Raw genomic sequence first — 27,869 nt, 5'->3', positions numbered from 1 at the left:
TAAGCCAATAGGAGATGTAATGAAACTTTCGTAGATGCCTGTTTTGTGCATCAGATAAATTCAGGTATATACTTGTATGAAAAGCGAGCATGTAATCAAAATTCAAAAAATAACTTTGTATGAAAAAAATACGGAAGCTGATCTTTCTCTTTAACAATTTCTCTTCAGTGGACAACCAGCCAATGCTGCATTACATTAGAGATAAAACTGCTGTCCCCTATTTCTCCAACCTTGTTTGGTTTATTGGAAGCCATGTGATAGAACTGGATAACTGTGTGCAGACCGATGAAGAGTAAGCTTTTACCAATGCTGGGTATTGAATAGAAATGCTTTTCACAGATACTTTGATAATCTCCTTACTTTGTCTGTAGTAGTACAGTTAATCTCAATATAGTCCCCTGCAGACCTGTCAAGCTTTTAATTCTCTCAAAGTTGTGGTAGTGATTCTTTTAATTAATACTTAGTGCTGTGTTCCCTATTTGTGCTAACATAATATTGTTTAGTAATGTGCTTTTTCATTTTTAATTCTAGATATTCACAAGATGTATATTCCCTTTTGTGATTCTCAGTCTTATTAACCTTGCTTTTTTAATGTTTCTTCTCTATGTATTGTATCAGAACTACATTCTGAAAAGTATTTCTAGGAAAGAAATTGTAATATGGAAAGCTGAACTTTAATACATGAACTGTCAGATCTGGAATTCCTGTGTAACATTCCACTACCAAGTTACCTTTGGTTTATATGCTTATCTTGGAATGTAGTTATAATCTCCTCACTTCAGGAAAGTGTGAAGAAGTTACATTAGAACATAAAATTTTTACTTTTGGAAACAAACCTTACATTTTATTGGAATTTGCTTCTGAAAAGACTCTGAGGGTAGAAACTGAACTTTTGTGAAAATATTGCTTCTGAAAACTCGGTGGGAGGGAGGAGGGTGGTGGGAAAAGATGTTTATCCTAAAGCAAATGCCAGCCTGAATTCTTTTCACTGGTTGTTTTAGGTGACTATACCGAAAGCATCGGTTTTGGTAGTCAATCTGCGCAAGGTCATCTGTGAGAAATGTATGCGAATTCATTAGGCTTTTGAAAACACTTCTGCCGTTGTTTATATCTAAGGTTTTCTTTTATCTCTTCTCTTTCAGGCACAGAAATAGAGGCAAACTGAGTGACCTAGTAGCAGAACACCTTGATCATTTGCATTACCTGAACGATATCCTGATTATTAACTGTGAATTTTTAAATGATGTGCTGACAGATCACCTGCTTAATAGGCTCTTTCTTCCCCTCTATGTGTATTCGTTGGTAAATCAAGATAAGGTGAGGGACACTTGCCAATATTTAAGTCTTAAAGGACCTTTTTACTTTTCATATGTATAGTGATTTGTCCAGCAGATGTATTCTGTAGTAGGATTAATATTAGCTATGTTGAAGTTCTTGTATTTGGAAGAATTTGAATAAGGGGACTGTAGAGAAATACTGTAGAACTTCACCTAAGAACAGTATAGATAAATTTTATTCACTAAACGTGGACCGTTTTGGATAATACGGTACATTAAAATTGGTTTCTAAGTGTTACGAATAGTGAGGACAAGGAGTTTTAAATTTGAATCTGGCAGCAGTGATACGGTATAGTGGAAGCTTTCTTAGTTTTCAAAGTATGGCCTTTAAATTTAGTTGAGGCTATGCTTCAATGAAGCTTGTGCATGTAAAATTCCAGATTCCTGTGCTCAGTTGTCACTTAAAAGGCCTGTTCTTTTTTTTTTTTTTTTTTTTTCCTTCTGTAGTGTGTTCCTAAGGTTTGCAGTGCCTGTGAATTTCAGAATATTTTCATTATACAGAGCTAAAATTCATTACAAATTAATGAATTGGATATGTTGCACATGCACTGAACACTGAATGGTGATCATGATCTCATCCTGCCATTGATGAGATGTATTTGAAACGGGGCAGAAAGCAGACTACCTGATTTCTGCTTTCATTTGTGACTGTTCTAACCCTTTCCTTTAATGAATACACGAAGAAAAGCTTGAAGGTTTTTGCACTTGAAAATCAAGTTTTCAAACTAATACATTTATTAGACTGAGATCAGAAATATCTACCATTTTAAAACTGGGCTATTTTTTTTACCTCTTGGAATGACTTTGATTTTTTTTTTAAAGCATCTGTAATGTATTTTAGAAATATTTAAGTAACAACTAGTCTGTTAATTTAAAGTTCTTGTGATCAAGTTACGCTTAAAGCGTGCTATGAAAGCAGCAACTGTGAAAGACTACAATTGTGTGTGTGGTTGCGTGTGTGTTTTAGCATGTGGAGTTAGGTGTATGCTTAATAGGATAGACGTTTTCATTCAAAATCATTTACAGAATTGAACAGTGGCATGATGCTTTCTGGAAGCTTTGGTGCTAGGATGTGGAACAACACAGTATTTTGTTTTTAAAATAGATAGTAATGTAAATACTTTAACTTTGTATGAGTAATTTAGCATTTTTCGTAACTTCTTTCCTTAGGGTGGGGAGCGTCCAAAAATAAGTCTCCAAGTTTCTCTCTATCTTCTTTCTCAAGTATGTATTTAACTTCTTCTGTCCCATTTAGAATGTTGTTTTGCAACAGTGGAATAATAGGAATTGTAGCTTTTTTTTGATGTGTTTAAGCAAAACGTCTAAAGACAACTTGGCAAACACACTTTAAATCTGTTTTAATAATTAAAAAAATGTAAGCTCACTTGTGTTATGGATAGACCGATGAACTCCTCATTTCAATCAGTATCTTTGCTCAGTGAGTGTTATCATGTTTGGAGCCCTCAGCACGCCGATTGCTCAAGCAGGTGTCAGGCAGCATATAATGGAGCCAGGCAGTGTGCTAGGGCAGGGTGTAGTGTAACTCCAGGTGAAGCTTAGATGGACACTGGTTTGCACTTGGTACTTATCTAAACTTTGAAGAACTCCCGGGTTGAATTTTTACCAACAACCAAAACATCCCCTCAATGACAATTGTATCATTGTAAAATCTGACTAAAACTAGAACTTAACTGCATGGCCCATAATTGTCATAAATAAAATAAAAAAATGGTCTGAATGCGTAAAGGCTGATGTATGGCTCTTGTGGCTGGACGCCAGTTGGTTCTGTGCAGATCAGATGAACCTACTGTGTGACATGAGCTGTAGGCATGGCTGCAAAAATAATTGTGCACTGGAGTACTGTGAGTCATTGACATGCAAGAAAGTTAATGGATACTGTGTGCTACATACAGTCGTGCAAGCCCCACATCCTATGGAGGGCTTTTAATGTGGATTCCCTGCTTGAATATTGCATAACTTTAGTCTCAAAGCTAATGAGGAAGATAACTTTATTTTAGAAGGAGGAAAGCTTGCAGAAACACTTAAACTAAGTAGTTTAAAATATAAAAAAGGGCAAATATCCCTATGATGAATTGTGATCTAATGTCTAGTGAAATAGACTTCATGAATGGTGCTAATAATTGTACTTTCCGTATATATAAACTTAATGTAAAAGTGTTTCATGAGGCCAAATAAATATGTTCAGTGGCTGAAATCATGGAATTGTCTTGTAATATTTAATGTTTCTTTCCCTTCTTATTTTAATAGGTTTTTCTAATTATACATTATGCACCTTTGGTGAACTCATTGGCTGAGGTTATTCTTAATGGTGACCTGTCAGTGTTTTCTTCAAAAGTTGAGCAAGATATCCAGAAAAATTCAGTAAGTGGCCAGCTAATATTTGCATGTTGGTTTATTTCCATTTCTTTTAACTTAAAAGAGACAAAAGAAAATACTTGAAAAATAAAATCGGGTATTTGGAAACTGTTAAGTGGTCATGTTTAGGAGGGAAAGGAAAAAGAGGCTTTAATATTTTTCTTTTTTTTCCCCTCAAATATGTCATCAGTAAAATGCTCTGTGCAGCTTAAGTGTTCTGACCTTCCAACGTGAGGGTATTTGTGTGTTTATGTTTGCATATACAGTGCAGGTGGTGGTACAAGAATGTGGCGAACACACAAGGTGAAATACTTTGTCCTTCTGCAGAGGCTTTCAGCTCTTTTGAGACACCTTACAAAGAAGTCTGCCTTCAGTTTTACTTAATAACTTCCTGGTAGTGAGTCTACAGATCAGTCATCACTTCTTTCCTCCAAAATTATTTCCTTATGCAACTTGTAACAGAATGAGAGAATTAGTAAAATATAACTGGCTCTATGGTTAATCCTTTTACTACAGGGAAATCACTTTTTAAAATCTAAATATTCTCAGGACTGCAGCGCTAAGGCTGATCGTGTCTCAAAGTGCACAAGCACCCATATACATTCATATTTAATCCTCTGCAAATGTTCCTGGATGCTGCTATTACTGTTACCCACCCTTGTCCCCAAGAGTTTCATGTATATGTTTTGTTCTTTCTTTTTTTTTTTTTCCTCTCTTTTGTTGCAAGTTTCACAGTTTATGAAATGTTCTTTCTTCAAAGGCTTATTTGGGCATAGTAAGAGTAAGGAGGCACGGCCTCACCGTTTGAAGAGGCTTCTCACTATTATATAGTTTTGTCCCTATATACTATAGGGACACTTCTCACTATGTGTGTATATATATATATATATATATATATAGTTATATATAGGCTTCTCACTATATGTGTGTATATAAATATATATATATATAGTTTTGTCCTGACACTCGATTTGTAGTGAGTACCAGATGAATCGCGCGTGCACAGCCCTTCCCTGCAGTGCCTGCAGCTGGGAGAGGTGCAGGTTTCTTCCCGTTGAATGGTGGAAGCTCCGTGGGCTGGTCTTTGCCAGAGCTTTTGGACCTAGCACTTTTATTTTTAGAATCTTATCTTGCTTAGAAGAACCTCTAAGAGGCAATACGGGAGCTGCCCCTGTGTCTGTGAGATAGAGCAATCTCTCGTGTTAGGAAATAGCTGACCTTGTCGTTGCATCCTGCATGTTTTTGGGTGCGTTTCTTGTGCAGAAGCAGCACAAGTTACTAAGAAATTTGTGGCAAGAGGGTGGAGCACTGTGTGTTGCAGAAGTGAGAGTTACCTTTTTTTTTTTTTTTTTTTTTCCACCATCATAGTTATTGTAGAGGGTTGCAAAATATTTGTAACATTAATATTTGTGTGGTTAATTAATGTTAGAAATAGTAGGTGTTTCCTATAAAGCTCAGTTGTTTTATGTTCGTGGTACTGTTTAGGTTGTTGCTTCTTATTGGTTATAAAGATCTGGCCTCCCATTAAATGAGCTTTCTGCTGTACCTGAAAAGTTACTACATGGAAATTGTATTTCTAGGATAGATTCTTAGTAAAACTGCACTAGAGGTGATCTTGATTGTACGAGAGAGAAAAGTTGGGACAGTTTTAGTGGAAGAAGGAAAAGTATTTTCATGGGGGAAAAAAAGAGGTTTTAGTAGATGCAGCCTTTTTTCCACTGAACACATAGATGGGGATGCTTTACTGCCATAAGGGCTGGCGCTGACTGTTGAGCTTGTGCGTGTGCAGAAGGAACGGGGCAGAGAGGGCACGCGCAGCTGGAGTGCGTTGGCATCGCACCTTTTTTGCCTGATTGCATTCTGTTGTAGAGGAATTACAAAATATTTACAGATTACTGCAATCCACTTTCGAGTTGCTTGTTCTAGAGTCAAAATAGAAAAGTAGGGAGCAAGCTTTATTTTTGGATTTAAATTTAGTTTTGGCCTTGTTCTTAAGTCAGACCCAGGTTAGTTTGTTTATTTTAACCTCTCCCTTTCCGTTATGCTTTGCTGCAGTGGCAGTTCTGTTCTTCTCCTAGCCTTCTGGTTGTTTTTAGGGTAATTTCCATGTGAGGTGGAAGCTGATTACCTCTAAATCTGCATTATTTATTTAAGAATGCTCTGCTGTCATTTGAGATGTCATGAAATATTTAAACAGCAGTGAAACTACCAGTGTATGTACCAGCCTACTGAAACACAAGTAGGCAAAGCAAAGCTGAGAAGTGTTGCAGCTGGGATGTGTAAGGGCAACTTATCCAGAGTTATTCAGAGCACATAACAATGATAATGCATGAATAAATGGGGCTCTTTATTGGAAATTAGACTTACAGAAAAAAATGATTGCTTAGGTCGTCTCCTCTCCTTTTTTTTTTTTTTTTCCTTCTCATGATGAGAGTTGAGCTTGTTGAGTTGAGCCATCATCACGTTAAGGTTTGCCTTACTTCCTGTGAGAACTGTTTTCCTGCATAATTAGGATGTGGGTCAGTTCTACCTGTTTCTTTTCTTTTTTTTGTGTTTTTGTGTGCTTTTTTTTTTAACCTACTTTCTCCTTCCGGTATGAAGTAATTACTGGTACTGCCTTATTTTACCAGTAAACATTGCTCAAGATAAACCAGAATTGAAAATATGACTGAAAGACATTTTGAAAATATAAACTCAAAATGTATAATCGAATAAACTATAGGTAGTAAAAATAATTTTGATTCTGATTTTACACTATTTGAATTATATAAGCATATTATATTAGCTTAGTGCTCATGAGCATATTGCTATCAAATGGTCCTTTCTTTCACTTGCTCACATGGTTGAGTACAGTGAACAACGTGTTCTTTATAAAGAAAGCAGTTCCAATAGTTCCAGATGTTTTACGGCCTTCCTACATTGCAGATTGAGGTGGGGTTGGGGTTGTGAAAGGTTCTTCCTGCGCTGTGGCTTGTTTCAGTGACAAGTGCAAGGCTGCCTTATGCAAGACTTAGCAAAACTCTTTAATAAGTCAAGTTCAGAAACATGTTTTAGCCTTTCAACTTCTGCTAGGGTTCTTGAAAGATAGTTTCTTAATCTCTTTTTCTTTTCATGTATCACCTTAGCAAGTGTGGCGAGGGACTTTTCCTGATTTTTTTATTTTTTTTTTCCTACAGTCTGTCTGATATATTCAGTTTCAGTGCTCGTAATCCCGGTTTTACATTTGTTCTCACGTTTCCTTTCTTCTGCTTGCCCTTTGTTTTGAACCTTTCATCCAGTTTCAGCGAAATCTGATAGATGTATAAAGGTCTGAAAGGGAATGAGGTTCCTCTTACTCACTTGTTCAGCAGAAACCCGTGTAGGTAGGAAGCCCCAAACCATCTATGTTGGTGCTTGGCTGCAGAGAGGTTCCCTGCCCACAACTGTACAAACACTCACTAGCCAAGGGCAAGCAAGTGCTCTGGCAACGCAGCCGCCAAGGCAAACATGAGAAGGGAGCACAAAACATCACCGCTCCGAAGCAGCCCGCGCAAATACAGTGAACCCGGTTGCCTTGGTCCTCCTAGTGACAGATCTTCTTGTAATCCATTAAAGTGCCGATTCCCTCTGGGAGGCATCGTCACCTGCATTTATTTTCTTGCTCTATAAATAAATCTTCAGAAAAGTGGGTGTTTATTGAATACTGTTTATTTTGTTGTCAAAATCGTTGCTTTGCCTTGAAAAGCAGACCGCTGATAAATGTGATACACCTGCGTTCTATTTAAGTCTAAAAAATGAGCTGGTTTCAGTTGCCAGAATTTGTAGTATTTGACACGGGCCTAATATGTAGCTGAAAGAAATGTAGATTCCAAAAAAGCTTGCAGCATAGAGCCCTGGTTTTCATTCTCATACTGCATAAGACGTTTGAACACACGTATAAATATCTTGTTATTCATAGGCATTTTTGGTTTAACTGTCTTTATCCTGTTTGCAAAAGGTGTTTTAATTTTGGTATAAGTCACTTCAGCCATTGAGTAAGCTTCATTATTTGAACTTCAGAATGAGAAAACTTACTTTTCTAAAGGAAGTTTTATTGTAAAGTAGGTAATTCTGTATCTTTGTCCAAAAATGGCATGCTTCTTAATTTGCAGTCTTTACGAAGCGTTATTTTGCAGATAGTTCTGTTCCAGTAATGATTTGATAAACTTCAGTTGAGATCTGCTTTTTTGTACTTCGAAACTAATTTGAATTTCTGAGAGATGCTGAATTGTATTGTAAAAATACTGTTCAAACAAAGTTAAGTTTCTTTATAAACTATGGTAAAATGTCTCTGTAGCGCAGTATGAACTATTGAAATTTGCAGGCAAAGTCAAGCATCAGATGCTTCATAAAACCAACTGAAACTCTAGAAAGGTCTCTAGAAATCAACAAACAGAAGGGGAAGAAGAGACTGCAGAAAAGACCCAACTATAAAAATGTTGGCGAGGAAGATGAAGAGGAGAGAGGATCTGAGGATTCGCAAGATGACTTGGATAAAACTAAAGGAATAGAAGGGAGTTCAAAGGGTGTCAGAACAAGCAGTGAAAATGAAGGTAAATCAGTAAATAAAAATGATATCCACAATTTGGATAATGTTATTTATGGTTTCAACCAGCTTTTGATCTGTGAAATGTCTCTTTTTTTTTGTTTTGTTTTCCTGGGTAAACTGCATTTTTTTTCTATTTACATGTCTTTTTCTGGATTTATTTATTTATTGTTAAATTATTCAGTCAGTACATGGTCTTTTAATATGATTAAAATACACTAAAGGATCTTCATTTCTTTCTATTTGGCCTCTAGTGAAATCACCACCTTGCAGATAGTTGTATGTGGTTGTTGAGCATTTTTTAAGTAGACTCAAAGATTTTGTGATGTGTGTGTGTGGTTTGTTTTTTAGGGGGAATGAGGTCGTGATTGGCTCGTAGACAAATGGTGCAGCTGTTTTACTTTAAGATGCTTAGGAGTATTTTATGCATGTTTGAATAAATGCTGTCATCTACAATGTATTGTCACTTTTGACTTGTTGATTCTTATGATTCTAAATTAAAACCTCTTCTAGCTTTGTAGATTTTAATTACACATTTTCCATTTTTTGACCTAATGCTAACGACAAAAAGAGTTGGTTTTATATGAACCTCTGCACATATCCTTATTCCTTAAAGAAAGCTTTAAAGTAAACAAACTTTTCCGCTTGTTTTGGCAATAAAATCCCAACGTAGGCATTAGTTAACCTTTCTAGGTTGTGGTCTGTATACCTTTTGTATTGTGTAATGTGTAGTTACATTAGTTTCTTTTAATGCAAACGGTAAAATATAAGAGTTTGCAGTAATGATTTATTAAAATTTCTGTTTTTTTACTAGAAATAGAGATGGTAATCATGGAGAGATGTAAACTGTCAGAACTGTCCATCTCTGCTGTGACAGAACAGAATACAACAGATGAAGAAAAGAGTGCGGCAGCCTCTGGGAGCGAGATAACTAACTGGAACAGGTAGGAAAGAACTTTAGTTTTCTTTGATGGTTTTCTTGCTTGCTCGCTCTCTCTCAGTTCTAGCATCCCTCTTAGGCAATGTCTGAAACGTGCTTTTTATTCAAGTCACATTCTTAAAAGTATGTAAGGCCATGGGGAGATGAGCTATGACCTCTCTACTTAGCAGTTTGGGATATTGTCTGGGTATTTTGTTGACTTTGTGCACAATTATGTTGCCTGAAGTAGCTCATGTTAAATGCATCAACAGTGTTAAATGTGTTCATAAAAGATGAGTTTTCATTCCAGAATTATTTAAATCTCTGAATTCAACTAAAATGTTTTCTTAGCAACTGTTGCTTGCACATCTGTCAATTTTATATACTCCTATATACAGAAATATAAGAGTTTACACCTGCATTTTGCAAAGTTTCAGTAGTAAATTATTTATGAATAAGCTCTACTAACACTTGTATGATTTCTGAGGGGCAGTAGTGTATTTTAGGTGATTGAACACTTCTCTTGGTGATAGATTTACCGTGAAACAGTCTTTTTTAAGGAAGAATAGAAATTATTGAAAACTTCACTTGCTTGGTAATGTGCTCACAGCAAAGTAATATGAAACTGAAGTACCATTTCCAGCTGTTTCTGTGAGTAGAAATTCTGATATCAGAATAGAAACCCTCCAATCTAATCCATTTTTTATTACTTTTTAAATCAGCTCTATTTATTTATATATTAATTGTCCATGAGACTTTTTTTAAGAATTTTGCTGTGCTCCTGTTTTTAGAATACTAAAAATATTTTAAATAGTATAAAAAGTATTAAAATATAACTATATAAGATAAAGCATTAAAATATATTAAAAGGTTTTTTTAATGATAAAAGTGAAATCGAACTTGTCATTGCTGACGCAAAAATACTTTCAAGTATATCACTTAGCTTTGATTATATCAACTAATAAAATAATTGTCTAGTACTTAAGTAACTCATTGTTTAAATAGTATTTAACAGGTTCTTGAAGCTGGATATCCTGGTTCTTTTGCTTACAACCTTGTCTGAGCTCTCTTGCTATGTGTAAAACGCCCTGTTGCATTTATTACTTGGGGTTTTCATTCTGGCTACTGTTTTAGGTTGCTTTTGCTCACATAGTTATCTTCTCCCTTTACATAGCAATGTCATAGGGCAAGTTTGGCTTTGCCAGGCAGAGCAAAGATGAACTTTGGCAAAGAGGACTTGTAACTTGGTGTCAGTTAATTGTATCAGGGAAGATGCTTGTGATCTGACATAAAAAAAAATGCAGGGCTGCGATTGCCACCTCCCGGACTGCCCAGGGAGCCAACATGTCCTGTTATTCTTGAGATTACTTGAGTCTGTGGAAAGAGAACATGTTCTCTGGAAGGGAGTGTGTTGTAGAAACGTCGATGGAGCCCAAGGGCAGTGCTGAGCGCATTGTCCTGTCTTTCGTTGAGTGGTTTCCATAAATTGTGCCCACGAGGGAGCTCCAGATCGAGGGACCTATCCCAGCGTGGTGGGTTCTTTGCTGGCCCTTTGGCCTTCAGTGAGCTGCAGCAGCGCGCTTGTAGCGGACACTCAGCTGCTGTGTCTGGAGGTGGGAACAATTTATTTTCCACTTTAGAAGCTGTTACTATGAGAAAATATTTTAGATTGCTAATGTGATGGGTTTTTTTCACTGTTTAAAACAAAACTTTAAAATTCAGTGAAGGAATTATTGTTAGGTCTTTATTTTGAGCTGGGAACCCAGCTCTTTTGGTGATCCTGCTACTTCCTGTAACTTCTATGTCCTGGCCATTTATCCTGTAAAAACTCGATGCAGGCCAGCTCAAGACAAGAACCAAGTTGCTTTGCCACCAGGCTTGGGCTAATGCCAGCTGCATCTGGTTTGTCTAAGCAGCTTCTGGGTTAAGTTGACTTTCTAATCTATTTAGATGCAGGTGAAGTGAACTCAATATTTATAGCTTCCTTTATTCAGGTTATTGATCACACGGTCTTAAAACTAAGAGGCAAAAACTCTTTTCCAGTCCAGAGCTTTTATTTTCCCTTTTCCAATTTTCCTTCCTCATTCTGTGTTTGTGGGGGTTCTTTGTGTGTGTGGTGGTGTTTTTGTTTTCCTCCTCTCTAAATGGCTGGCTTTAAAATTTTCTACTGCTTCCATTAGTGTAAACCAGCCTCCTCCAAACTTAGAGTGGAAATGGTTTTCTTACTGTAGACGTAAAAACATTCTAAGTGTGGCAGAACACAAGTATGAAGGCGGCCGTTTTCGGTGCCATGGTAGCTGATGTGGCCACTCACCCATGTAGCTCCTTACAAGAAGCTGTGGAGCATTTCTGCATACATAATAAATACGCTAGAAACAGACTCCACAGAAATGTGAGCTGTTGGGAGAGTATTATGTGACACATCCGGTTCAAACATCAAAAAATGTAACACAATTTCTGACTATAACCTGACTGATCTCAAAACAGTTATTTTTGTGCTTAAGTCCCGAAAATGTGCGTAATTTTCATTAGTTGCGTGTCGAATAGGCTATCTAATTACTCATTTTTCTGTAAACATAGTCTTTTTGTTCTGCACCACCTGAAAGTGACCCCTCTCCGCAGGCCCTTTCTCGACATGGTCTACAACGCGCTGGACTGCGCTGAAGACGATTACTACGCTCTCTTCGTGCTCTGCCTGCTGTATGCCATGTCGCACAACAAGGGTGAGTGCCCTTCATGGAAGCAAAATGAGTCACGGTCACTTATTAGGCCTAACAATTAGATGCTGCCTAGTTAATGTAACACATTTATGCATGTTTTAAACAAATTCCTTACACAATAAGAGGGAGGGAAAATAAATGTGTTAACTTTTATGACAGCTTACGTGTAAAACTTCATGAATATCGAATGACTTTTCTGTCAGTTTCTTGAAACTGCAGGAAGATGGCTCTTTTCTTTTGCAGTTTTTCAGCTCAGGTTGAAGGACACCGTGTTCAGCCTGAATATATAAGGGGTGTGATATGCTAGCTTCAAGGTGCCTCTAGAAGGCAAGCACGATGGTGGTGAGGGTCTTGAGGAAGAAGACTCGTGAGATAGAGCAAATCTGGCAGGCCAAAAAAATAAACTGTTAGATGACCAGGCACGGCCCTCAAGTAGTCTCTTTTTGTCTCGTTTTATCTTCTCCATCTCTCTGCCATGTTTTCTGCTTCAACACCCACGTTGCTCCTGCAGCCGCTGGATGCTCTGGGTCGCTGAGATGCTCTTCTGTGGCTGTTATTGGCAGAGAATTTCTGGGCTTTCACAGAAGTGCAACAATTGTTACCGAAGGCAGCACCACAGCTTTGCTGTGCTTCAGTCCTCCCCAGCTTTGGTCTCTGCATGCTTTTTATTGCTGTTGCCCCCCCCCCCCTCCAAAAAGCTATTATGAGAACCAATATACCTCCCTTAAAATGCCTAGATATATGTTTCACAAATAGTGCTGGTGTATGGAGGTAACTACAAGTTTGGAATCGGAAAAAAAATGACTGAGGTACACTGAGCTTCTCTTTTAAAGGAATATTTATTACCATTCCTTAGAACAAGGACACTGACATCCTCAGCAATCCATCTCTTTTTTACTTTAAGAGCTCTTACAGGAACCAATCTGTTCTGGGAACCAACTCATTCTGAGAAATAAGCTTACTATTTTACAGGAATAGGAACTAAAATTGCCTTTTCTCAGCCCTGTACCTCAGTACCTGTGTGAGTTCAGGATGTCCACTGAATAAGAAGCTCCGATTTCCAGAGTAAAATTTCTATGTTTCTAAATTAGATATGAACCGATCACTTAACTACCAAGGCAGAATTTAACATCAGACTCCTATCTCTTCTTCCTTTAGTCTTTATGTTCTTCTGGTGATACAGCAAAAGGATTTGATTGTCGCCAGCCGTTTCGTTGGGCCTTGAGTGTCTTCACCTCGTAGGCTACTTTAAAATCTGTCATTTCCCAGTGTTATACAAGTTTATTTAGTCTTTTTGCTTTTCCTTGTTATCCTTGTGATAGAGAAACACGGAACTAACTTGCAGGAAGACTATTGCGCTCTATAGAGTATTTAGCCAGAAGTATACTCCTGTTTGCTTATTTATTTCCTTTCCTTCATCCCCCACTAAAGGAATTGATCCAGTCAAACTCGACAGAATTCAGCTTCCAGCTCAACATGCCGAAGAGAGAAATTCATATAATCATGTACTTGCAGAGGGGCTTATCAGGATAATGAATTATGCTGCACAAGCAGGTATTACACTTTTAGTATCTGTCATCTTGTCAAGCTGAAATTTTTGGAGATGTTTGAAATAAACAAAATGCTAGTTAGCCCCGAGTCTTTCAGGGAAAGTGTCTCTTTAGCATGTTTTTTGTTGAATAATAAATAGATATGGACTCTGAAATACGAGTATTGGTTTTCCCCTCAGTTGTTAAGGACTCAGGAACTCTGCTTCTCTTCTTTTTTCTCTGCTTGCTTTTCTGCTTGGATCTATGCAGAGATCTTTGGTCTAAATTCCTACTTTTTGCTTTGTTGAATAAGCAAAATATCTAGCAAAAAATGGTGAAAGGTACCTAGTGATTTTTGGCGGAATGCACAGCATCATCCTGAAACCATGGTTTGGGTGCTGTTGCTCGCAACACTAGTTTGAGGGTAGTAGTAGTCTAAAAACATACGTGGGAAGTTGCTGATACCCGTTGTTTATAGCTGCACTTTGTTTCCAAAGGTGATAGCAAGTTTTTCTGTGATGTTTTTATAATCACAGCCTATATATTCAGCTCTGAAGTGTTTTGCAGAAAACATTTTTCCTTGACTTCAGGTTTTCATGAGGTAATGTTTTCAGGGCTCAGTGAAATAGTTCTTTGCCAGGTTGAGGTTCTAGATCTTTCCTAATGATGCCCTTGAATGGTTTTGTTTTAAAATATTTTTCTAGATAGTCTTTAAGTTTGTATTTTCTTCTCATTGTCCATCAGCACTGTGTATCTGCATCAGCACCCTTCTTTATCAGGTAGGGTGCTCTTGACAGAGGAGGAAGGTTTATAACTGCAGAGAAGTGTAAAAACGTGGAAAAAAAAGTTAATGAGAACAGTAATGTTTACATTGTTTCTATTTTGTATTGAAATTCTCTTTTCAGATGGAAAAATCCGTTTGGCAACATTAGAACTAGGTTGTCTATTGCTTAAGCAACTTGTATTTTCTAAAAATGGCAGCATCATAAAAGATGTTCACCTTGCTTGCCTTGAGGTAAGTATTTCTTTCAAATTACGTGGTCCAGCATTAATTTGCTTACTCTTGATGTGTGTTTGAAATTATTTCATATTTGATTACAGAAAAACATAACAGAGCCTTTGGAACACCTTTCAATAGCTGGCTCTCAACAGCTAAATTAAAGAATTGATACCCAATATTCCGTTTTCTCTTACGTCACTGTCTAAACTTTTAACCTCTCAGGTGTAAATATGCTTTATTTTCTCTAAAATTTCTGTTAACTATCTCAACGTAATGAAGAGTGGTTATCATTCTCAGATAAGCTGTACTTTTAAGTGCAAGAGCTCTCTTCTGCTGAGGTCTAGGCTGAAGGATATGAATATGGTGACAATTTGCTTGAAAATACCAATTTTGGAATGGTATTTTGTCATTTTGGAGTGGGTTTTCTTTATTTGTTGTTGTGTTTCTTAAAGAGACTTTGAGTAAATGAAGTTCTTATTGCCTGAAACACAGTTAAATTATTTTCTTTTTCCTAGGGTGCAAGGGAAGAAAGTGTTCATCTCCTGCGACGTTTTTACAAGGTGAGTCCGCTGGGAGAAAGAGTCATTTGACTAAGGGGGAATTGGAAGCAATTCTGTAACCCTATCTCCTCTTAGTGCCTCTGGTGCCTACTTTTTGGGAGGAAGAAAGCATGAAAGGGTAGCAAAAGTGTTCAGTTGGAGGGTTATTCTCCTTCCCTGCTTCTCCCTTAACCTACTGATGTAGTTCCCAAAATGTCTATTAGACATCTCGTAAGCTGCGGGTCCGAGGTCAGATGAGCTGCCCGGGGCCTCTGTTGTGACTGCGGCGTGTTTCATGGAACAGGACCAAGCAAACATCAGAAGAACAGTTCTGGGGTTTTATCACTAAGACTAATATGGAAGATATTCCTTTCTTGATGTTGCTATTTGGTTGCATCTTATCTCAAATATATCCTTTTGTTTTGTTTTGAAAGGGAGAAGAAATTTTTCTTGATATGTTTGAAGACGAATACCGGAGTATGACAGTAAGTGACAGATAAATCTATTAGCCCACCCTCAAACCCAGGTACAACACAGCAGTAAGCATATGTAAGAACATAGTATCTTTATTTCTAGTACGCAGTAAGATATTTTTCTTGTTGTTTCTGAGGAGCTATGTTTATACTTATATAAAATGTATAACTGAAATATCACACATCTTATTAAATAAAAAGGTATTACTGCATGTGCCGTTTGCAGTGCCATATCATGTGTGAAACAGTGATGTAGAAGCCTAAAACTAAGGCAAATTAAGCTTTGCATTACAAAGCTTTGTATTACAAAGCTTAATTAATATTTAACCTGTAAATATTTCTTAAAAACTAATTCTCTTTTTCTATTATTAAGTTAGTATTCAAGTAAAAATGCTGTGTATTTTCAGTTACAGACTTTTTTCTTTCCACAGTAGGGAGATATAATTAGCAGCCACTAGTTATATTTTTGGGGAAAAAAAGAAAAACTATAGTTGATATGTTGCAGTAACTGTTAATATTTAAAAGCGCCTTACATGTATTTCGTCACCCTAAATAACACAGATGTTTAATGATACTTTCTCTGAACATGTTTCAGAGTTTGCTTATTTTATAGTGTCTGGAAATTGCAAAGTTGACAGGAACATTTCCAGGTTCTCTTGACTCTGAGAATGCCCATGCGCCTGCATTGGCCTTCTACCCCGATTGCTGTACAAATAAAGGAGGGGTTTTCGAATATGTTTCAACTGTTGCAGCTCATTTTCTGATAAAAATAGTCTCGTGTGTTAAGTAGGTCTATATATAATGACTTGGGGCAATTTCATCCAAGGATACCATCCATCCAGGATGGGTATTTCAAACATAATTGAGTCATAAAAATAAGGAATCATGTAAGAAGGAGACTCTGTTAGTGATAAGTCTGAAGGAAAATATGTAGTGTGCAAATTTACTGCATTATTATGGACTAGAGGATTCTTTTTTGCTGGACAAGGGGAGAGGAGGAAAGAAAAAACAAACCGTCATGTTTGTTTCAAGCACAAGAAAAATTTGAGTCAAAACTTGTAATCAACCACAAGGGAGGCTTTGTTTTGTAGCACTCATGGAACAGCTTTCCTACTCTATAATCTTTCAGGTTTTGCTGTGGTTTGGCAGTATGAAAACCACAATAGTGTGTTAAGGACCAATGAACAAATATAAACTAGAGATTGCATGTAAAAAGCTTAAAATAGCATATATGATATCAAAAAATTCTCAGCATTCTCTAAAATCTTTCTGCTCAAAATATTCAGCCATGTGGTGCGTTTGAAAGTAAAGCTGTGACTTCAGTTGTGCTGTATAATAATCAATGCAAAAATATTTTCCTAGATGAAACCCATGAATGTGGAGTACTTGATGATGGATGCCTCCATTCTGCTGCCGCCCACGGGGACGCCGCTGACGGGTATCGATTTTGTGAAGAGGTTGCCCTGTGGAGATGTGGAGAGGACACGCAGAGTGAGTAAGGCTGGCTGGCTGTCGCAGTGGAATAATACCACTGGTGATGAGCAGTTCTAGAAATACAGACATTTTCCTCTTAAAAGGTACTTGATTGAAAGCGTCATCTCTCAAATCTTAAAACCTAAACACAGACAAAACTGTTTAGACCATCTATTTTTTGTCTGTCCCAGTACAGAAATGTTTTCACTCTGATTGCTTTTATCTGGGCACTTTAGTACATGCTGAGGTTTTCAGTGTTAGGCAGTGGAGACACCTACTTTAAAAAGGTATTTTTTGTATGAGATTCATAATGTATTGACACTTTTCTTTCACGGTCTGGTATTTGTCTGTCTTTCATTATATTCTCACAGTAAAGTAAAAATCTCCAGCTGGAGGCTGGTTGCATTGCTCCACATTCGCTGTATTTATAGACATAGAAAAGTTAAGTTCTGCACTAGAAAGTGTTCGTCTTGGCAGAGTTTCATGGGAGAGACTTTGGGCAGTGAGAAGCAAGCAAAATGCGTGCTTTAATAACCAGAACAATTTATAGACGGAATACTGATACTGTGAGCAATAACCACGTTATTATCAACAATCTTATCATAGTCACATCTTAGTCCTTGTCTGACAGGGCCTCTGAGTCTTCTCAGTCTTAAAGATACATTATTGTGTAACGTTCTTACTTCACCTGCCCGATGGTTTAGAATTGTCTCTATCCAGTCAGGATATGAGCAGAGCTCCTTGAAAACTACGATCTAGGAAGGTTTTAATATTGAGAATAAATCAAGACATGTGAATATTTCCTATGAGTAGTAAATTTCATTATAGTGGATCATTGCATTTACCTATTTGAAAAGCCATGTTCCTTGGGTAGCTTTGAATTTATGCACAAATCTATGTAAGCACATTCAACTGCTTTTCAAGAAGAAAGGTATTTCCAGGAATCTGCTGAATACTTTTGCTTTCAGTACTAACTATATGCCACACAACTCTTGTTATCACAGCAACTTAAGTTTGATAAAATACTGTGAATTGACTTGAACAGTGAACTTCTTAGAAAGCACAAATGCTTCTTAGAATTCTCCGAGGCATTTAACAGAACACTACCTAGAAGTGCTTGTTAATAGAAGCTGCTTTGTGGCTTTTCTTGCGCTAAATTAATGTGCTGGTTAGTGTCATAAGAGTCGTAACTTCCCCAGGTTTGGTAGTTCTTTTTTAAAAAAAAAAAAAAAAACCCACCCGCCATCAAGTTATTCCTGCTAGCAGCACAATATACTGCTTTGCCATAAAGATTTTCAATTGCTTACCCTTGTAGGGAAGGGCTCTTCTAATCATAGTATTTAATGTTGTAAATATCCTGTGAAAATTATTCCAACTTTTGCTGCAGCTCTGTAGAGATCTGTATTTTTATTTTGTTGATTAGCTGATATACGGGTCCTGCTTTTTCACACAAGATGAACTATGATCTTGTGGGCTGCTTGCGTTTTATGCGCCTGGAGAAATCTCTCATTTATTTTGCTAAAGTATGTTCATATTAAATTATTTTTATGCTTTTATTCCCTTCCCCTTTCTTGGAAGGAAAGGGGGTTGAGGGAAAAGTGAGTAAAGCAGGGTGAGTAATGGCTGCTTCCTGGCTTAAAATACTTCTGGACTTAACAGTTGGTCAGCAAAAATGCAAGGCTGTTGCTGCCCTTGATTCAATTTTGAGGTTTTTAAACTCAGTGTAACTCAATGACCTTTCTTCAAATATCCAGCAGTAGAACTGTTTTATAATCTGTTTAATTATGTGAATTCACAGTGCATGTGAATGTGATCTCCACAAACAAGATATCTTCTGTTATAAACTGCCTCTGCTCTTTAAGTTAGTACTATATTTTTGCTAGATATCCTTGGCAGTCTTTACTCAGACCTTCTTGTTCTGTTCTGGAGTACAATTCCTTCCTCTCCCCGTGCCCTCCACACTGAATAATCACATTCACCTCCTAAGATTCAGCCACCTACCACGTTCACCCGCTCGCACGTGGAATCACAGCGGCTTCCCTCTTCATCCCTGTTTTTCCCCAGGTTCCTGAAGGCTGGCTAAACACACCCCTAGTTGGCCAGTAACCATAGCTGTTCCCCCTTTAGAAATAAGGAGCAAGGAAGGGAAGGGATTGAGATTGTGTGGTTTTCCTGGACACTGCTGCTGTTTCAAGAATTTTAGCTTTCGCAGTAAGACAGCAGTCTACTGTGTGCCAAAGAATTCCTGTGTGGGAAGCTGTTAAGAAAAACGTATTTACTATAGTATTAGCAAACAAAAAAAATGTTTTCAATACTGATAAAAAAAAAAAAGGGCAGAATTTTTGGAGTTGAAAAGGATTGTAAATGGTGCCTTTCAAAACAGGCTAACAAAATGATGGTTGTTCCCTGTCACTTTTTCTGTTTCTTACATGCTGTATGTCATTAATTCCTAAATCCAAACAAGAATATGTGTTTGGGAGAGCAGCTGTTGAGAGCTCCTGGGGCCCGGAGCAGCTTCCCAAGCGCTTTGCCCTGACGTAGAGACCAGCGAGCACAGGCGAAGCTCTCGGAGCAGCTGCCTTGCACTGAGTCACCGTTAGTTCAACCAGCAGGTTAAAGCTCCACCAATGCCAGCGTTTTCTCTCCAACTTCTGCACATCTTTTCTGAGCGGCTCTAGTTGTTGTGCTGTTTGAGGTCCGAAGCACGAGGGCCTCTGAAGATTGGTTCTTTAGTCGTATGTAAAGAATTCAGTTCTGGTAGATACAATCAGACCTAAAATAGTAGTGAAAAACCCGATCGACAACACAGCCTTTGTAATCATGTGTTTGTCAGTCACAAGATGTACAGGTGTGCTAATGGAATAAACTCTCTGCTGGTTCCATTTCCGTTCAAAATAAATGGCCCATGTTTTAACTTTTTCATGTGTTCTTTTTAATTAACTTCAGAATTTACATTGCTTTCTTATTTTAAAAAGTGGACTTGTTGCTTATCAGCAAATTTAAAGGTTTTGAAAGTAAGGATATGTTTGCAAGGTTCTTTTAAAACACTTAGCACTGAGTGCAGCAGTGTTTTAATATTCAGTTTTCTTAATTTCTCAAGGCAATCAGAGTTTTCTTTATGCTCCGTTCACTGTCACTGCACCTGCGAGGTGAGCCAGAAACTCAGTTACCACTGACAAGAGAGGAGGATCTAATAAAGACAGATGATGTGCTTGACTTGAGTAAGTATTCCTCCCACTTTCTCAAATACTATGGCATGGAAAATCATAATAAAATAAAAGCAGACAAAAAAAAAGTTGTTATCATGTCTGTGCAATTTACTACCAAGACAATAGTGTTAAGTTTATCTTATTCTGGACTGCAAATGCTCTTTGTAAATGTTTTGAGGTGGGTGGCCATGAACTGTTCAAACATCACAAGATTTAAATATTAGCAGGTAAAGGATTCTGAATGCTTCATTAGGTTTAAAATAATATATAAATGTTATTTGGCTAAGTTCTAGATCCTAGGAAGAATTTTGTTTCCTATCCAGATTTCATCTTTCACCTATTCAGAATGCATTGATCTTCTTAAATCACACAGCAGCTTTCAGGGGCTGGAGTTACTTAACTGCACTCTGGTGTTTGCTGGTGTCATCTTCTTCCCCTCCTCCTTCCCACCCATATTTATTTTTCTATACATCAGTTCTGACATTTTAAAGCTGGCACGTATTTTACACGTTTAAATAAGAAGTGTGTTGGAGTCGCATGCTTTGACATACTGCTGTAGCTGGTCAGTGCTAAGTGCTTGTCTTTGCTTGTGTTCAGGCAGTAGGGGTAGCATTTTTAGCTATAGAGTGTGTGGAATCACTGAAGTAGAGTGTACTTATTTGTTAGTTACTTGTCAGGATTTTAAGTTTCAGATGTTTCTTACAAAAAGAAAAAGATTGAATTTGGTACTTGAGCCTTTAAGTATTGGGACTCTAAGTGCTTGTTGATCCTACTTGGACTAGCAGAACAGTTGCCTTAGTAGATGCTAAGGGATTATATTCATATCTCAGAGACCTCTTTTGTGCCCTCAAGTCCTTCAAGAATACAAAATACATGAGTGAAAAATAAGTAAATACTCTGTGAAACCAGAGCTGCTGTGTAAGTAGCTCTATGGATAAAAAGCGTAGAATAATTCTGGATGAAAACACTGAAATAGGATCTAGTATTCAGCTCATAGTAGCCTTAAGGATGTGCCTTTTACGCAAATTCAATGGAGTCGGAAGTGAATTTTAAGATTTAAAAAAATAAATAACGTTGTTAAGCAGTGGTACTCTTCTAGATGCTGTCTTCAGCAAAATAGCAGTTCTCTGGGGAATTGGCCAGTATAAAGCATTTTTGCTTTAGAGAGTCAGTATTAGCAATTAGAGCTAATTAAGTCAAGGAAGCTAAGTAGACTTTTTTTTGTAAAGGCAAACCTAAGTATTAAAAAATAAACTGTTTAAAGTTTATTTAAGTGCTTGTGTACGCAATTGAGGCCCTGTGAGATATTTTGTCTGGTGTAAGTTCCAAGCAGGAGAATGTTTTGAGGATAGACTCCTCTACTTGCAACCGTGGAAGGAATGCTGTGAAAGCAGGTAACGGAGCTCGCTAGAGGTAAAAACGTGCAAGGTGCCCAGCACCAACATGCTTGTGCCAGGTGAGCGTTAGGCTGCAGTAAACCCTGCGGGATTACATTCAGGAGATGAGAAATTGAGGCCAGTGTTTGTGTGGTGGTGGCTGTGCAGCCAGTGCTATGGAAGACTGATCGTTCGGTCATCTCAATCCCTGTTTTCTTAGCATCTAAGAAAACGTGTTGGGGCAACACAAAAGGTGCTCCTTGATAGTCGTGTTCTTTCACCTTCACACTGGCACTGTTTGGGGTTGGAGAATTAGAGACAATGAGCAGCGCAACCTCACCCCTTTCAGCCTCTCTCCTCAAGGTGTTAAAACATCAGTGCCCGCCTTGTTCTTCATAACAGATTGAAATTTACCCACGGGCCCAGTAGCAACCTGGACTTGTGGTCATTGCAGCAAACAAGTGTTTTCAAAGCAGTTAGAATGCTGTCCTCTAAGCAGTTAAAGGGTATGTGTTGGTACTCTTTCTTCAAATTTCAGCTGTTGATTCTGAGCATAAACTTTGCATAAACTTTGAAATCCATTTTGTTTTTCTATCTAAGAGCTTTTAGTTTTACTTTTGAAGTCTTTCCTGCTGCTTGCTTCTGGAGAACAAAAAAGAAAAAAAAATTGAAAGATTTAAAAAAAAAAAAAAAAGATTTCAAACTGTCCTGGAGAAAATATGAGTGATGTTAATCACAATACCTGGAGTCTTTGTTGGCAGATAAGAAATGAAGCTCATGGTTGAACTACTCGACTCTAAAGGAATAGGAGTACAGAGTTAACTCAGTTTCCTGTTTCTAATGAATTACAGATTTATTGTCATGTTGACTGTCTTTTAGAGAGCAAAGTGAAATAATGAATCAGCCTCTACTGAAAAAAATGTTCTTCGTAAATTAACTGGAAACATGACTATGAGGCAATTGCTAACTTTCAAGAATATACAGAATAAAAAATAAATCAAATTGAAACAGCCTTTCCAAGCACTGTTTGCTGGGGCAGAGACCGTTGTTTGGTCTTGCTGCTCCCTTAGGCCAGGGAAGTGATGGGTTCTCGGCACACGGCGTAGGGAACTGTGCTGCAGGTACTGGGTAATTCATTGCAGGTGGTTCCTTATTTATGACACTTCATTTCTAAGGCAGTTGCTTTTATGCAAAATATGAGGTATCCTTTTCTTGGAACTTCTAACTTAGACCGTAAATTACTCATTCTTCTTTCTGCTATACATGGTTGCTTGTAATTCTGATTACAGGACACTAGCATATGAAAGCTTCTGTGTTGTCCAGTGTGTGTTACCACTTTTTTTTTCTTTTTTTAAGAAAAAGGAGAAGAAAAAAAAAAAAAAAAGGCAGCTACTTTCTTATGCTAGGTGATAGCAGTGCATAGAGCCCTAATTTCCAGTAAGGAATGAAACCGTTGGTGGGACAGAAGACTAGCCTACTAGTCCAAAAAACTGCAGAAGAGGCAATAAAGTTAATGTTGCAGATGTTTTCTCTTTTTTAGTACCCATATGGCTGAGGGGCTGAATATACAGAGCAGTGTCACTGCGGGGGCCCAGGTTGATGTGTGAGATGTGTTGAGGAGACTCCTCAGATTCAGTCGTGTTTGAATCAGGCCCTGTTGCCAGCTGGAGACGAGGTGCCGTGAGTGCGGTGTGATGGGCAGGAATGAGTAAGCGTTGACTAAAACCCGTGGAGGGATTTCTGTGTATTTGTAGGCCAGTCTTAAGTATGCAGCGTCCTTATGTATTTGGCTTGCAAAGCTTGTTAGTTCTTCTCTGACTCATTTTGCCTTCAGTGATGTAAAACTTGGAACAGAAACATGCTTTCCTCCTTTTTTATCTGATGACTAATATTTTAGTTTTCAGCAGAATATTTTATCCTTTCTAGTACAGTAAAACTAAAATTCAAAATAAAAAAAAGGTTTGGATTCTCCTTTGAGTCAGTACTAGGCCGTTTAAGAAGGTAAAGGGCAGTATTTCAAGTAAATACCAGCATTGAGGTAGACTGAGTATTTCTTTAGCTTTGGAATTTAAAGGTCACACAGCAGATTTTTTTATTGCTGTTTTTGAGGTTTTTTTTCTTTCTTTTTTGGATGACTGCTTAGCTGTGGTTTTCTACTTTCCTAAAGGAAGTTTGCAGAAATGCCACTGAACTATAGCACATCCCAGGAATGAGCTGAGACAGTTGCATTGCGATTAACTCAGTTCAGGTAATTCCTAAAGCTGCCTGAAAAACTTTGCTAAATTATTATCTTTCAGTGCCCTTTTTAAAAGGGCCAGTGGACCCATTCCTTTAGGAAACAACCTTATTTCCTTTAGGAACAAAGTTGAAAGTACTAAGCTGTGAAATGTATCTGTAGTGTCTGATGATTTCTAGTGTTGTGTTTTTAATCTGCAGGCTGTTCTACAATAAATAGGTTGGTGCTATCAAAATTGTAATAGTGATGTGGTATTCTTACCTGCGTGTTTATCATCTGATATACGAAATCTTTTGAATGCTCTGCTAACAACTGCAGCACAAAACTCAGCAAGCCTCAAAAATGTGGAATAGTGTCTTAAATGTCACCTGTCAGCAAGGCTCCTCCAGGCTGTAAGTTTTGGCAGTGCCGTTGGAATGAAATGTGGTTAAATAAGAAGACTGTACTTACCATGTGTAGGTAATCTTTGGTTACAAAACCCAGAACTTAATGAACAAATGCAATTTACTTGCAGACTTCAGTCTATTTGGGGTAGTGGGTTCTTCCTTCTGTGAAGGATAAAATCCTCCTTTAGCAGAGATTTCAACAACTGAGTTTATCTTTACAGAAGCAACCACTGTGAAGGGCGTCTCCGTCAAGCAGGAGGTAGTGCTGGCACACCGCAGGCAGTGCTGGTGTTGTGTTTCCCACCCTCCTACCCGCACTGTGTGGTGTGCCATTAGTGTGTTTTGGAAAAAATGAGGCTTTTCCAGTTCAGTACATCTTATACTTTGAATTTTTGTGATGAACTTGAGGTGTTTTGGTTTTATTTTTAATTAAGAAGATACATGCATTGTGACCACTGCTTTATTCACCAAGTCAGGTGAATGTGTTTTTCAGATGTTTTGACTACAGAACCAGTGTTCAATATGGCATAAATCAGAAGACAAAAGACTTTATATTTATACAGGACTTTTAAAATGTCCACGTATATTCACATATATGTATGTGTGGGTATATATACACATATATTTATATATTCCTTGGACAGACAGGAAGCTATATCTTGGACGGACAGGAAGCTATATCTGTAGAGTATATCAGAGTTAAACCTGAGCCTTTTGCAGAAATGTTGCCGTAGCACCAGATACTGTTTAGTATCTAGTGCAGATAGCAAGCACTCTAAAAATATGAATTGTAGTGAGAAGGTGTTACTCAGTTGAACAGTATCGCAGTAAATAAATATTTCTTACTTAGTGCTGTTGTCACATATTGAAGTTTAAATGCAGGGTATTTGCATAATGTTGGCAGTTCTGTGCCTTAATATATTCCTGCGTATGCACTGTTTGCTGATCTCTTCCTTGCAGAGTTGAGTCTTTACATTGGACCACAATGTATACTTACAGCTGTGGATTTTTCAGGTCTTATTTCTTTTCAAGTATCCCTGCGTCCAGAGCTAACACTTAAGGAGATTCAATTAAAGAGGTGACTTACCCTATTACCACAGAGGAAAATGGCCTGTATCCAGAGAGGAGAGGAAGGTAATGGTCATTCCTGCATCTCAGAACTTTGAATAAAGTTGCAGCCTATTTCCAAAAAGCTGAGCTAACTCAGAACAGGCTGTTAACAGCCTCTCTTGTTGCCTTTTCTCTTGCTTTGATTTTTGGAGGCAGAATCCGTTGCAAACAGCCAGTGCCTGATCCAGTCTTTTATGTGTCGGGCTTCAACTTTCCGTCTCTGGTTAGCTAGAAAGGCACAGACCTGCTGTGATCAAGCACTAAACACAAGCATTAATGCATGGGCAAAAAAACGTTTGCCAAGAAGCGACACCAGCCCTTGTCTCAATTAAACCTGTTTGTTTTTCCCGGGAGGGAGCTTCTCTGGTCGGGGAAGTGGCTGAAATGGCAGTTTTCAGCACAGATAGAGATGTTTGGCCCTGTTCCTCCCCATAAATAGGTACCATTGGGTTTTAACAGGTCACTTGTTAAGCATCCAGGATTGATCTTTATTTTTAACGGTTTGTTTTTCTTGGGATGTTTACTTCCCCCCACACACACCTTCCTCTCTGTCTTCAGTATTGCAGACTCTCTGCTCAGCAGCGTTGGAGGCAGTGCCCATGGTGAAAGCCTGTTCGCACAGCCTCTAGATTTATTTTATTACAGTGGTTTTATTAATGACACTTTCATGATTTATTTTATCATCATTTATGAGACTACTGAGAGTTTCTCTGTATTCATGAGGTCTTTGAGTGAAATTCCCCATTTAGTATGTGCCAGTTCATGTGCTTTCATTGGCAGCGCTTCCTGAACGGCGCGTCGCCGCTCCCTTGCCCAGGCTGCCTACGCTGAGGCAGCGTGAAGACAGAGCATCCACGCGAAGCCTTCCGTTGACCCAGAGCAAAGGCCAGGGAATGCCAGTTATGAGAGTTGTGTGTGGCTGTGTGGTGTTTTTTTTTTTTTTTTTTTTTTTTTTAACTTTGATATTACTTTGTGGATATTCTTTCTTTAATTTCGCCAAGTATTCATTGCTTCAGTACTTCTTAAAACTTTCTGAACATAGGAGTGTCTATAGTGATTATACTGACTCATTGCATTTTGTTAATCTCTATTACTGCTCAACACTATATGTGTATATTTATTTCGTCTACCTCTTCATTTTATTTAACTTTTTTTTATTTTCAGAAAACTCACAGAACTCATTCCATCAGAATGACTTTCAGTTTTTGCTGGAATGGGATGTTTAGGCCTCAAATGTATTCCGTGGCATGTCAAGATGTACTGGCCATAGAGTGAGACTCTGTAATGTTAGGTGAAAGTAGTAGTGTTCTGCAGGAGCTTGGTAGGAAAGGGTAAAGCACTTTTTATAAAAATCATTTTGATTTTAATATTTTGAGGCAGATGTGGTCAACGCTGGTTGTAGCTGGAAGGCTCGGGGCACCGTGTGTGACTGTGAGTTTAGAAATGAGTCAGGTGTTCCGTGGAACTTAGCCTCCCTGCCAGCTGTGCTGCCATCAGGGCGGTGATACTGTCACCTTTCAGTATTGTTTTCTACTGTAAACAGTTCTGCAGCAGTTGCAGTTGTAGGGAAACCTCCAGCCTGAGGCTGTCTGCAGCGATCGTAGGTGTCTCGTGTAGGCGCTGCTTTAATCTTCCGCAGAAGCTAACCTTTCACGTGAAGTTCAGCGCAGCTCAGAGTGACGCTCCCGAGCTTTGATCTTGAGTTCAGGCTGTTGATCCTCTTCATTACAATGTTGACCTCTCCTAAGAGTTGAGGATTTATCGCAGAGTAATGTCCAGCCTGGTGCTCCAGGCAGGGTCGGCTGCGGCACGCTGCTCAGAACCATGTCCAGTTCCAAGCTGCTTATCTCTTATCTTCACAGATGGAGGCTGTACCACCTCTGGGCAAACTGTTCAGTGTTCGACCACCCTCACAATAAAAAGAAAATGCCTCTCTTTCAGGATGCTTGAAACTTGATAAGCATCTAAGAAAAATCAATCCCGAGTAAGAAGTTGCAGCTGCTTTTCTTTTAAATGCCAGCACACACCTTGGTCCTGGATAACACTGGGAGACAAGATTTCTCTAGACTTACTGACAGAACCCATCTCCCACATCATGAATGCAGTGTTCAAATCGTGTACTGATGATGTTGTGAAAGAGCTTAGTTTGACTGTTTTGCGTATTTCTGTTGCTGCTTACTTTTTCTGCTGAATTTAAGAGCACTGGTTTAAAATATTTCAAAAATCCATGTGCCTAGTAGGAGCTGTGTTAACTGAGTACACTGCTTGCTCCTGCTTGGCTGCAGCACCCCATGTATGGTTAGCATCTATAATACATTGCAGCTTGTATTTTGGATTACTTTAAGATGAAGAGAAGTAAATGTTAGCTCGTATTTAGAGGAATAAATTACCAAAGATAGTGATGAAACAAGTATGTGCTCTTAAAATCTTCTGTGGTGGCTACTAGATTAAATCTTTCTAAATATGTTAGCCACTTCTCCCATTATTTTTTGTTTGTTTGAATATACTCGAACTGAGCCCTTGAAGCTGATTATTGTTAAATGCCATATTTACAGTGATATTTGTATATGTTCTATGTTAAGACAAATTTTTAAGTTGACTTCAAATAGTAGTAGGCTGTGC

General features: G+C 38.1%; 1 protein-coding gene across 1 annotated transcript in view; it reads left to right on the top strand.

Moving 5' to 3' along the window:
- Positions 1-27,869, top strand: part of CLEC16A (C-type lectin domain containing 16A) — a 52,582-nt gene that overhangs the window by 10,936 nt on the left and 13,777 nt on the right. The window contains exons 6-18 of the mRNA XM_088524605.1: positions 169-292; positions 1,143-1,317; positions 2,508-2,561; positions 3,606-3,719; positions 8,056-8,284; positions 9,092-9,221; positions 11,819-11,919; positions 13,348-13,470; positions 14,351-14,460; positions 14,961-15,005; positions 15,419-15,469; positions 16,820-16,948; positions 20,031-20,151. Of these exons, the coding sequence (XP_088380731.1) occupies positions 169-292; positions 1,143-1,317; positions 2,508-2,561; positions 3,606-3,719; positions 8,056-8,284; positions 9,092-9,221; positions 11,819-11,919; positions 13,348-13,470; positions 14,351-14,460; positions 14,961-15,005; positions 15,419-15,469; positions 16,820-16,948; positions 20,031-20,151 (1,506 nt within the window). The remainder of the gene's footprint in view (positions 1-168; positions 293-1,142; positions 1,318-2,507; positions 2,562-3,605; positions 3,720-8,055; positions 8,285-9,091; positions 9,222-11,818; positions 11,920-13,347; positions 13,471-14,350; positions 14,461-14,960; positions 15,006-15,418; positions 15,470-16,819; positions 16,949-20,030; positions 20,152-27,869) is intronic.

The sequence above is a fragment of the Tinamus guttatus genome, unplaced genomic scaffold, assembly GCF_059628265.1.
Source record: "Tinamus guttatus ecotype Peru unplaced genomic scaffold, ASM5962826v1 Tinamus_guttatus_pri_ptg000212l, whole genome shotgun sequence".
Lineage (NCBI taxonomy): Eukaryota > Metazoa > Chordata > Aves > Tinamiformes > Tinamidae > Tinamus > Tinamus guttatus.
Note: the sequence above shows the minus strand (reverse complement) of the source record. Positions and strands in the feature narration are given on the sequence as shown.